The 12,869-nt window shown below is 35.7% G+C and overlaps 2 protein-coding genes and 1 non-coding gene across 3 annotated transcripts in view; 2 read left to right on the forward strand and 1 right to left on the reverse strand.

Moving 5' to 3' along the window:
• LOC111372703 (GDSL esterase/lipase At1g29660-like) overlaps positions 1-1,419 on the forward strand; it is a 2,037-nt gene extending 618 nt beyond the window's left edge. Inside the window, exons 2-5 of the mRNA XM_022995092.1 lie at positions 70-95; positions 372-617; positions 818-1,046; positions 1,172-1,419. Coding sequence (XP_022850860.1) covers positions 70-95; positions 372-617; positions 818-1,046; positions 1,172-1,374 — 704 coding nt within the window. The 3' untranslated portion in view covers positions 1,375-1,419. The remainder of the gene's footprint in view (positions 1-69; positions 96-371; positions 618-817; positions 1,047-1,171) is intronic.
• A 1,017-nt stretch (positions 1,420-2,436) lies between these two features.
• Positions 2,437-3,394, forward strand: LOC111372704 (probable C-terminal domain small phosphatase). Its single transcript, XM_022995093.1, is given in 1 exon segment — positions 2,437-3,394. A coding segment is annotated over 1 exon segment (591 nt). The 5' UTR covers positions 2,437-2,803.
• A 5,814-nt stretch (positions 3,395-9,208) lies between these two features.
• On the reverse strand, positions 9,209-9,282 carry TRNAI-AAU. Its single transcript has one exon. It is a non-coding gene; the product is annotated as a tRNA-Ile (tRNA).
• Positions 9,283-12,869: the final 3,587 nt, after the last annotated feature.

Raw genomic sequence — 12,869 nt, forward strand, 5'->3', positions numbered from 1 at the left:
TCTCTCTCTCTCTGTCTCTCTTACTCACACACACACACATAGAGTCGTGAAGATGGTATGATTGTGCAGAATCTATTTATATTATAACTCATCCAGTTATCCTCTATGAGTGCGACCTTTGTTGTCATATTGAGTATTGTACACATATTACATCACCCCATCATGAAGAATTTTAGGAGGCTAATCTTTGATGTATAATATGTTAAATGATCCTTTAATCTTTTTCTTAATTAACTATAGTGAAAAAGACTACAAATAAAAAACACACAAAAAAGAAACAGAAACCACTGCTACTATATATATATATATATATATATAGCCTTAAATAGAGCATATATTTATAAAAGAGATTACTTTTTGTTACTTTGAAGGGTGCTGTGATCAGCTTGAACAAGCAATTAGTAAATCACAGAGTCATGAAGTCAAGGCTTGCTGCCTTAGTTGGAGGTGAAAAATTTGCAAAACAGTATCTAAGCAAGTGCATATATACAATTGTGATGGGCAATAACGATTACCTAAACAATTACTACTTGCCACAATTCTACTCTTCAAGCAGCCTATATACACCAGAGGAGTTCGCTGCAATTCTTATCAGACAGTACTCTAAACAGCTAACAGTGAGCATTTCTTTCTCTTTCACTTTTTACATGTTGTGACTAAAGTCTGCAAAGAACTTATTGGGAGTTTCATGAGCTTTATTTGTCGAAGTTTAAAGACTGGGCCTGCAATTTTTCGTTAATTCTATACAATCGTGTTCACTTCAATATACCAAACACGTTTCTGCTTTACTTTTACACGTACGTTTACTTTATTGCAGAAGTTGTATAAATATGGAGCAAGAAAAGTAGCTGTACTTGCACTTGGCCAATTAGGCTGTTGTCCAGCAGAGGTAGCTTCATATGGCTCGAATGACTCGTTTTGCATAGAAACAATCAATAATGCAGCCAAATTATTCAACGACAAACTGAAGCAACTTCTTGATCATTTCAACTATCGTTTCGCAGATGCAAATTTCATATACACAAACACTGCTACCGATTCATATGGTATGCCTCTACTTCCCTACTTTTATGTGTTTAACTTTCTGAATGTCATGATGACATTAATTTATTTAAATTTAGTCTTCAACAAAAATCGTTTGATTAGATTTGTCGTTACTACATTATCACAGGAAACATCACAAATTTGAGCACTCCATGTTGTGCTCTCTCGGATACTGGACGTTGTCTTGCCGGAGCTATTACATGCAATAACAGAGACGACTACATGTTTTGGGATGGATTCCATCCTACTGAGGCAGCTAATTTGCTTTCTGCAAAAAAGGCTTATACTGAAATGTCTCCACTGTTCACCAATCTTATTGATGCCGTATAAAAACTCGAGAATTTATGTCCGTTCATGTTATATATGCTCATTGTAAGAAATAAATTTCAAAAATAGAGTGAATCTCAAAAAGATATAAAGAATATAGAGGATCTCGAAAGATATGAAATATCTTCCCAAAGTAATTTAAAAGAGAACTGAACCGAACCGAACTCGAATTTTCGGTATTTAATAAATAAAACCGTCGGGTTTGAATATAATTATGTAATCGTTCGGATTCGGTTTAGTTCGGTTTGAATCGATTCGAATCGGTCATGCAATAATTAAAATTTTTAATATTTACAACGACGTTATATTAATTCAACTAATGATATGTGCAATTTTAACTCTTACAAAATGACGTAGTCTAATCTTATTTATATTATTTGCATCTCTCTTTTTTGAGTTCTTCATAAATTTGATTATTAAAATCACATAAAGAAGAAAATAGCGAGCTCATAATAATGAAGAAAGATATAGTCGATCTTTCAATTCAATTTCTCTAAAACTATATAAACGACACTACTGTAGAATAATAGATTTGGGTAAAATTAAAAATAGGAAAATTATATTTAGGGTTTGAGCTAAATTAATTAGTTAGCAAATTTATTTAAAAAATATAATTTGGCTCATTTAAGATAAATAAATTTTGAAAAAATGAGCAGATTCAATTATTAGGTTCTGGTCTAGAATTGAGAACCAAACAAAATTTGTCAGTTCTTGATTCAGATACACATTTGAATATCTAAGATAAGAAAAATCGCTCGATTCAGTTCAGTTCGGAATGGGTCTGATTTAATTTGGGATTTTTGTCCAGTCCTAACAAAAAGAAGGAAATTTGCACAATTGGTTCCCAATCTAGTGGATTACTAGCAAGTTGAGACTCATTCTTTAAAAAGATGCAAGTTGATATTCAACGCTTACAATTGCACAATTACGAAAATTATTTACATTTGCATAAAATAATCACTTGACCTTCACGTATCTAGCTCCGTGAAACTAGATTTTATACTTGGACTAATGTCCATAAATTTGAAAAACATATTTCAAACAGGATCACGTATGGTCCCCCAATCCCCATTTTCCTCTTGAAAACTTTGTGCCATTTTCTCAGATTTTGTGTTTTCTTAAGTAAATGGCGTCAAAAATTGTGAAGAGAACTCCCACAAAATCCATCAAGAACAGGAGAAAGCTCACTCAGCAATGCTGCCGTAGCCAGAAGAGGTCACCCATCAAGAATGCCTCCGCCACCGCCACCGCCTCCGCCTCTGTGGTGTTTGCTTCTATATCAACAAGTCTATTTATGCTTGCCAGCGCCGCCTTATCAAAATTTTCACAAAAGTAGCTTGCGTTGCCACCCCCGAAGAAAACACCACATAAGAAAAGGTATCAAATCCTTCAGAAAGACCATGCCGACCCGCCAAATTCTACCCGAAGATCAATGTTTAATGATATGATTCCTCTGCCACCGTTGCTTTCGCCCAAGAAGAAGACTATTTTCCTCGATTTAGACGAAACCTTGGTGCATTTCAAGCCAGAACTGCCTCCAGAGAAGTACAATTTCATTGTTAGGCCAGTGTTTGATGGAGAAAAGGTCGAATTCTACGTGTTGAGGAGGCCATTTGTAGATGAATTTTTGGATTTTTTAAGCCAGAGATTTGGGATTGTGGTGCTCACTGCAGGGATTTACGAGGATGCTTCACTCGTGCTCGACAGGTTGGACTGGAGATCCTGGATATCTCATAGACTGTACCGGGATTCATGCAAGGAAGTCAATGGGATATTCGTGAAGGATTAGTCTATTATAGGGAGGGATATAGGGTGAGTGGCCATCGTTAATGACAACCCAAATTCATACGTGCTTCAGCCCGATAATGCCATTCCATTTCGACCCATTGTCGATGATCTTGAAGATGGGGAATTGAAGAAGTTGATTAAATTCTTTGAAGGGTGTGATTCTATTGAAGACATTAGCGATGCTCTGAAGTTTTATCTTGCAGATCAAGAGGAGGAAAAGAAGGTAGAAGCTTAGTTTCAGTTATTTCTTTTTTCTCTATTTTGTAGTTATATTTATTATTTTAGTTTTCTTTTCAAACCTGCCTGCATACAATTTTAAACATAATGTGTTCAATTTGAAATCAGAAAGGAAACTGGGAACAGGGAATATCAAGTATAAAAATTATCAAAATTTCAGTTGATCACTGTCAAATGTTTTTAGCAGCTCTATCATTTTTGGGTTGCTTAGAAATCCTTCAAATTACAGAGTGGAACACTCGGTGCATATTTAGTACATAGCACTAAATAGAAGTAGACAGTACAATGTGTAAGTGCAAATGAAGGAAGTGTGACATGTGCTCTTCACTTCAAGCTGCTATGCTTAGCCAATCAACTAGACAAAGCTGGGATTTGGTCCTAATAACCAGACTAGCTTAGCATTTTAACTACTCTTCGTTGTTGGCTTTTGAATGCTGAGTACAGTAGAAGAAATGCAAATTTATCTAGGCTTTATTGGCTGCCAGGTGCAAACTCTCAAGATCAAAATCACCATTGTGCAAGAAACATTATCTCATCACACTCAATTCTCATATTCAAACTTTTGCAGTATAAGTGGCAAAAGATTTTTGAGTCTCACATTCTGCTTTCACACCATGTCCTGTTCAGGATACTCAGACCACTTCAAAACAAAAATGGTGAAATACACTAATAGACTGACCGACCGGTGACCCTTCTAAATCATGATTGATGAGCCTCTCTTCATCGGTAGGCTATTCCATCATCTTATCATTTTCACTAGGATAATTTCAGAGGTACTCAGCATAAATCATGTATTCGTAATGTTGAATAGAAATGATTTCAAATAGTCAATTTATAAACTAGTAAATTATTATTTATTGATAAATTAGTAATCCATGTAAAGTAATAATAATTTTTTTTTTTCCAATTTTAACATTCTTATTTTATAGAGTTTTTACTTTATATTGTTTGATTAATTAGGAGAGTTAGAGCAAAAAATATTGTGACTTCGTAAAGAAAATAAGCTAACATCGAAGAGAACTTCTTTTTATTATGTTATTCATTAACGTATACACATTGTTGCCTTTTCAAGGGGGGAAAAAAGGGTTAAAGTGCTAATTTTGTACAATAATAATGTAGAAGTAGATGCACAAATCATGTAAATAACCCTTTTATACCATGTTCAGTGAAGCGAATTATCTTATACTACACATACAATTAAATATGTAGATGTCCTTAAATCACACGTATAAGAAAATTGAATTTCAACATTAAAACCAAGTAATTTAAACTAGAACGGAAGACAAGGCTCATCGTTGGTCTACAAAAAAAATCTATTTCTATCATTGACATACTTTATGATGGTTGTGTGTCAAGATTAATTTCTAGTGGGGCCCTAATTTTATTAAAGAAAAAAATTCATAGTAGATAGATCACTGTTATCAAAACACACAGACAATGAATGTTAGGAATAATATTTGTGGCGTGTACGATCATGTGTGATAGTCCTACTTGTCAATTCGTGTTTGCCATATGAATTCGGACTAGGAATAGGATATCATAGATTTATTATATTTTGGAAAAGAATAATAAATAAAAGTGAAATTATTGATCGTCACAATCGCATGAGTTGAGATAAATATAACTGGTTGAGAATTAGAACCAAGAATGGATCAGTGGCGTCGAAAATCCAATACGTTCACTCATTTGAATTTTAAAACAAACTTCCATTAATTTTACAATTTTCAGTCACAGAACTTAATTAATTATTCACAAAATCAACTTTTGGTTACTAGCACGAATTAATTATATCAAATACATTAGAATTATATCTTATTCCCTATGATATGATAATTCTTTCATCACAATTATTACTTATACAACGAACCCGTACATTTGTGGGATTTTCACAAACACCAATCAACAGGACAAACCTGGGATTTGGTCTGAGTAATCAGACAAGCTTAGCATTTTAATTTCTCTTTCTTCTTAATATTGTCGATTACTATTTTTAGTATACCTTATGGGTCATGCTACAAGGGTTCGATTTGATAGCTTGGAATACTGAGTACAGTAGAAGAAATGCATATTTTTATCTGGGATTTACTGGTTGCTGATCTTTTGATTACCCGCAAGTGAACGTGATCGTGAACAAGTCATGTAGCAGTGTATAGAGTGTCGAACCCACAAAAATTATGTGTTTGATCCAATTAAAATTAATAATACCCTTAATGGAATAGCAAAATCAAGTTGTGACTAACCAATATTAAATCTGACAACTAACTTGAAAGCAAAGTAAAAATTTATTAAATTCGCGAGAAGTATTGCTAAGATGTGGAATCCTCCTTGCTAATCCATTTTTTACGTTTCCAATGTATTGGACAGGAATTTTGACATTATTGGGGAGAGTCACTGATGCATTCTGGACATGTCTCATTGTATTAAAGGCATAAACATTTGAGCAAATATGGCTTGTAGCTTCAAAATCAATTACCCAATTTGTGGGTGAATCTAACATTGGTTTGAATGAAATACAAAGACAAGTACGTGTAATCTGATCTGGACTAGCTTCCTGTTGTGTTTCAACCTTTGCAGCAATGAGGTGATCGTTCAACATGCTTAGCAAATGTTGATATTGAGTAGCATTCAATGTTTGCATAAAATCCCCAACCTTATTTTGTGTTTGATTTGAATTTGAAATCAAACCTGCTACAACACAATTGGCTTGATTCCTTGATCCTCCAGTCCTTTGCTTAGGCTTGTATCCAGGAGGAAAGCCATGAAGTTTGTAACATTTATCAATAACATGATCGGTGTATCCACAATATGTGCACCTAGGCCTTTCTTTTTTTGAAACCTGTTTATTGGTTATCTTGCAGTCGACTTCCGGGCTCATTTTTAACATGAAAGGCCATCGATTCATTAATGTTGGTAATATCATCATTTGCATTCACCTTCCTTTGATTCTCCTCTTGTGCAACAAGAACAAAAACCTTATTAATTAGGGGAATTGGATCTATTAGCAGCAGCTGGCCTCTTATTTGAGCAAAGGACTCATGCAATCCCATCAAGAACGACATAACATACTCCATTTGATAATGTCCTGCAAGCTTTTTATTTCTAACACATACACATTTGCCACACGAACATAAAGGCCCACAGTTGCTAAGTTCTTCCCAAATAGTTTTCAGCTTGGTGAAATAGGCACTGACAAATAATTGGCCTTGTGTTAGATTCATCAGTTCACCCCTCAATTGAAAAATACGAGGACCATTTTTCTATTGATATCTCTCGAGATCAACCCAAATATCATGAGCTGACTCAGAGTACATCACACTTGCTGATATTTCCTTCAACACTGAATTGAGAATCCATAAAATCACCATGTTGTTGTTGCGGATCCAGGCATTGAGCAGATCACCAGAATTTTCAGGAGGCGAAATGGATCCATCAATAAAACCCAACTTGTTCTTCACAGATAATGCAATTACCATAGCTCAGCTCCACGAAGAATAATTGTCTCCTGTAAGAGGCTGTGAAACAAGCACCAAATTGGGACTATCTGAATGGTGAAGAAAGTAGGGGTTTGATCCATCATCACCTCCGAAACTGCTGGATGATGATGCAGAATCACGTGCGGATTAATTCGGATTTTCTATAGCCATTGCTAATTAATTCAGAGACAGCGAAGGAGAAGCATAAAGGCTTGCTCTGATACCATATTAGAGAGAAGAAATCTCTTTATTTAGAATGGAAAAATGAATACATCTTGTCCGTATAAATACAATTAGAACTAACTGATTTTTACAGCTTTATTCTAACTAACAAACTGACAGATTTAACTAAATAAATTCTATGAATTTGGCGCCAAGATGAGCTGAGCTAGAGTTCAACTGAGCTGGAAGTGAGCTGTCCTCTAGTACAAAGTCAATAATTAATTTTAACCATACATTTCATGGAAACCACAACTTTTCAACCATACATTTCATGGAAGCCACAACTTTTCAACCATACATTTTATCAACTTTTATCAAAACCTATTAAAAATTTAATTTGTATCTGAACCAAGCAAAGACTTAGTTCTATGCCAGATGATGGGCACATTTGAGTATCAACATAATAATGTCCATGCAAACAGTCCTAAAGACTGAGCTATCTGCACCAAGCAACCTTGTAACGTTCCAGGTGCAAAATCTCAAGATCAAAATCACCATTGTGCAAGAAACATTACCTCATCACACTCGATTCTCATAGTCAAACTTTTGCAGTATAAGTTGCAAATGACTTTTGAGTCTCATATTCGACTTTCCTACCATGTCCTGTCAGGATGCTCAGACCACTTCAGAACAGAAATGGTGAAATATGCTGACAGATTGACCGACCCTTCTACCAAATTTTTCAAAGCAACTTAGATGATGGAAAAGAAAAGATACTGAACAGCGTTTATAGGAAAGGACTTGCCAAATGGATCTATTATTACAAAAGAAGAGAGAAAAAAAAAACCAGGGAGGATGAAGAATCCTCTGGAATTCAAACTAAAGAAGCTCCTTTATTCAGTCGATGGGGCTATCACACGAGAATGTTGCACTGTTAAGACAAAATGTTCATGATTATACCACTTATGCATCACATTATAGCAATAACCATTCAACCATAATAGACAGTTCCCCAATCATAACAGTGAAATCATACTTTATGATCCATAACTTAATCAATCATAAAGCGAGAAAAGTTGTGTCTTTCCAAGAATCCATTCGGTCTTCTTATTCATTATAAATCTATCGGATCGTCCTAAAGTATTTTGCCTCAATCAGATGTTTGGCACTTTGCAACAACATAAACCTCCGAAAATAAGGCAATCTTCATTCCAAAAACCCCATAAGCTACTCTAACAACATCATAATCACTCACTTCAAGCAGAACATAAAAACTGAAAGAAGAAGGGATCAAATCGATACTTTTCCAGTCGTGGATAAAAAATAAAAAAAAAAACTTTCGTCATTAATATATAAAACAGCAAAACTAAGTATTAATTATCATGGGAACACCATAAGCTATCCAAACACAATCATCCCAATTGAAAGCCTTCCTCATTATAAATGTTCTGTAACCATGTAAATCATCATAATTCAAACTAAATCTCATGAAAATTTAACAATACAGACACTGCACGACTCATCATTGCACAAAATACAAGATACAGTCATATAAAAAAAGAAAAAAAAAAAAAGGAATTTTAAACCTCGAATTTCGCCACTCGGTCTAAGATGGAATTAATTATAACTCACAAGAAAAGACCTGGGAAGGCAACCGCCAAGCTTCATATTTCGAAAAACACATGTCATCCAGAGCGTCGCTTTTGCACCATCGACAATTTGGAATCTTGGCGCACTCGGATCTGGAGCCCAATTGCCCGCAATCACTTGATGAGTCGACCCGATCATCGTTCTTGATAGTCCTATAAGCATAAGCTCGTGGTTCGGATAATGTACTTCCGATTTGATTCAGAACACCGGCGACAGATACGACGACGTTTGATGGAGTAGAGGAAGAGATTAATACTAAAAATACGCAGAAATATAAGCTTAAACGATTAACTATTTCCATTACGGTCATTAACAATATAGAGTTTATGTAATTGGGAATTGTGGTTTTGGGAAAAGAAACAGTAGAAAATTTGAAGGAAAAAAATTGGAAAATCTTCGGGGCGTTTTGATCTGTGTTGGTGTAAAATTAGCATCAGGTTAATTCACATGTAAATAAAGACAAGAAAAAAGAACCTAGAGAGGCATTTCATATAACGGGGAAGATTAAAACTCAGAAAAACCAAAAATGGCCCATGCAGGTTTCGAACCTGCGACCTTCGCGTTATTAGCACGACGCTCTAACCAACTGAGTTAATGGGCCATTGTGTTACACTTGAATTATGAATAGCTACTTTATTGAATAAGACAAATTCTTGTCACGAATTTTATTTTTTTATTGATAATTATTATATCATGTATTTAAATTTAAATCAAATCTTAAACGGGATATCCCACCACCCGAAATCCCTAGGGCAAGGTGGCAAACAAGGAGTTGGAGAGATTGGAATTTGTATTTTTTGTACATAGCAGTATATGTAAGAGCATGTTTTGACTTTGCTAAAAAGCAAAAGAAGCAGTTACTACGAGTTTTTTTTAAGAGTGGAATAATGACATTAAGAAGCTATTGTAATATTAATAGAAAGAGATGAAATAACAATTTAGATGCACGAGTTTAACCAGAGATCCTTAACCAAATCTATGATTTTTAGACATCCATAGTACATTCTAATTAGAAAACATCATTACACCATATCAACCAACATTTAGTACTCGGTAAAATCAAAAGAATTTGCAGAGTACAATATGATTCAAGAAAACCTGCTTACAAAATGAGCAGAGGCAACTACATTAGCTATTTATACTTTAATTTGTCGTTTCTTCCTAACATGATTACATGAACAAAAGAAGAAAGAATAGACAGAAGAGACCTGTTTATATATATTTTCCTTTTTCTGGTTTTCCTTTTCTTCCAAATCAATCAAAAAGAGTAAACAATCTATCTGGTGCTTGAGTTCAAGATCGATCATCAGGAACACATTTGTCGTGCATTATCTCTCCTTCCCATGGTTTCACTCGTCCCTTGGAATTACTGGCGAACGTACGACACTGGGCTTGGAAAGGAAGATGAAGTAAAATCGGGTGATCTAAAATAGTGCATTGTGATCGAACAAACATGTCAATGTCTGGTATCAAACAATATGATGAAAATAATCCAAGTGAAAACTAAATTAAGATAAAAATTAAATTATAATTGTTGACCCCAAAAAGTGTTGTCAACAGATGCCGGTCTCAACGCGCACACGTGGACGAATGTCCAACACGCTAAGGCACATAGACGGTCTAAAACGAGCGGTTCAAAGGGCGTGGAAGTAGCCCAACAATGCGGGACAATGACGTTCGGAATCCGGCGGGTTGTTCGTGATCCGATTGTACAATAATTACCAACCGATGTTCGTACAATAATTACCAACCGGTGTTCGTAAATGTACATATAAATGTGTATAAACTTGATTTGTGTATTGCAAGTGAGTGAGTTGAGTAAAGTGTAGTTCTTTGTATTGATTCTTGCATAACCTTTTGATATTACACAAGAAAAGTGTTTATAGTGATACATGTGAAATGGGAGCCCTTAGATGAGGTGGCATGTGGCCTCATCTCTTTGATTCAAACATCCTAGGCATGGGGCTTGACCTGCTAACTTGCTACGCATTTATTGCTTTGTGCAGAGCCTCCATACTAGTGACAAGACTTGACCTTTATGCTTATGACAAACGTTCCATCAATCATTCGAATAAGATTTTTGTGCAGACGATCTCTTGGAAGAAGTGATCATGGAGGATACTCCCTTGTGGTTCGAAGGCTCTTTGCATCAGTTACGGGGCTTCAGCTATTTCATACAATATTTCCACTTGAGGGCTTCAGCTAGCTTCAACAAATTTCAGCCTCATGGCTTTGGGTCATAGGCCTCGGTACTCGACCTCGGGTACATTCACAGGCCCCAGTAAAGGGCGGGGCCTCGGCTAGTGGACCTCGACTTGAAGGGCTTCGGCCATAATCCACCTCGACGATCCAAGCCACCTCGGCTGGAGGGCCATGTGGTTCGCCCTGGGTGGGCCATTGGCCCAGGTAGAGTGGCCAAGTATGACAACACGCAACAATAATGATCTAATTTAAAATTCGATAATCCATTTGTAGGACGTTGACAAATTAAATTATCAAATTCTTTTGCTGACAATTAATCAAACATAGTTATCAAGAAATTACACCCTGTTTCTTCGTCGTAATTTCCATTCCAACTAGATGTTTCTACAGTCTTTTTCACTCTCTTTCAAGAACTATTAATTTCCATGGACTTTCTCGTTTTCTCCATTACAAAAATTAAAAATTTGTCGTTCTCAAAATTTTCTACGCGTTTTGGTGATTCAACTGTACGTGGTCTTTCTTTTTGGAAAAGCATGATAAAAAAGATATCTATTGGTATAACTTATCTTGATCGATATTGAAATGAAACACCTACAAGAAGAGGTTAGAGTTATCTCCCCATGGGTTTAAGTGAAGAATTTTTTATATACAAGTAGAGAATGCCGAAAAGTAATTGTAAAAAAAACCCTTCATACCTAGTAGCCTTCGGGCATTTATAGATGGCTTTCCGACCATGCAACCACAAGCTATTTTCCACCCACATGTATAGCGCCCACTTGCATGTATAGCGATTATCTCTCGTCCATGCATATAGTGGTTACCTCTCACTCACTAGGCCCAGGGCCGGTCCTGGGCTGAGGCGAGTGAGGCCCGCGCCTCAGGCCCAGGACCATAGGGGGCCTCGTTTTGATCCAATTAATTTTTTTTTCTTTTTCTTGAAAACAAACTGGCCCAAACCAAAACCAATTATCCAGCAGACTTAAAGGGCCTAATTTTGGCCCAATAATTTTTTTCCCTCTTAAAAACAGTCGGCCCAAAAAACCAAAACCAATTATCAACGAGCCCACAATCCATTTCCCTTTCAAATTATTTACCCAACCCAATTTACCAATCTAATATCCACTATCCAACCCAATTAACCAAAAATTCCCAAAATTCAATTCAATCAAAAACTCCCAAAATCTAAAATTTCCCAAGCTGTATCTGCTCTGCTGCTCGACGCCTGCAGCTCTGCTCGTCACTGTCGTCAGTCCCCACTCCAGTCCGGTAGTCGCCTGTCGTCGTCACTCGCCTGTCTGCCCGGCGCCCTTCAGCTTTTGCCGAGTGCCGAGCCGACTGCAGGCTACAGCAGTGTATGAATTTTAGTCTTGAACTTTGGTCTTTAAGTTTGCTGGTTGAAATTATGCAGCAAAATCAGAAACTCTACAAAATAATTCCAAGCCTGAAAAAGTCAAGTCATCTAAATAAAATTACAGGAACAAGAATGCTTAATTAGAGAAAAATCAAGAAAATCCATGCCACAGAAATATACTAATAAGTATATTTTAGTATTTACCTGTTGGTAGCTTCAAAAAAGAAAAACGAAAATGTGAAAGTGGGCTGAATTTTGAGCGGAGAGCGGATTTGGGGGAAAATGAAATTCCAATATACGTGATGTACTGTGCATTTAGGGTTTGGGCTGTTTGGCCTATAAGCCAATAAATTTCAATGCGGTCACTGAACTATCAGAAGATTCTCAATTAGGTCACTAGAATTTAATTTAGTTTCAATTGAGCTATTGAACTTCAGTTTAGTTTCAATTGATTTCATTGAACTTCAAATTTCAATTCAATTACTTAATTGACAGTCATACTATAACAAATCTTCTAATAATTCTTATGTGACATGCTAATTTACTACTACAACATATCATAAGAATGTTAAAACCTAAAAAAACAAAAAAAAAAAAAAAAAAAAAACAAACAAAACAAAACAAAAACAAGGAAA

Source organism: Olea europaea, unplaced genomic scaffold (genome assembly GCF_002742605.1).
Source record: "Olea europaea var. sylvestris unplaced genomic scaffold, O_europaea_v1 scaffold1023, whole genome shotgun sequence".
NCBI lineage: Eukaryota > Viridiplantae > Streptophyta > Magnoliopsida > Lamiales > Oleaceae > Olea > Olea europaea.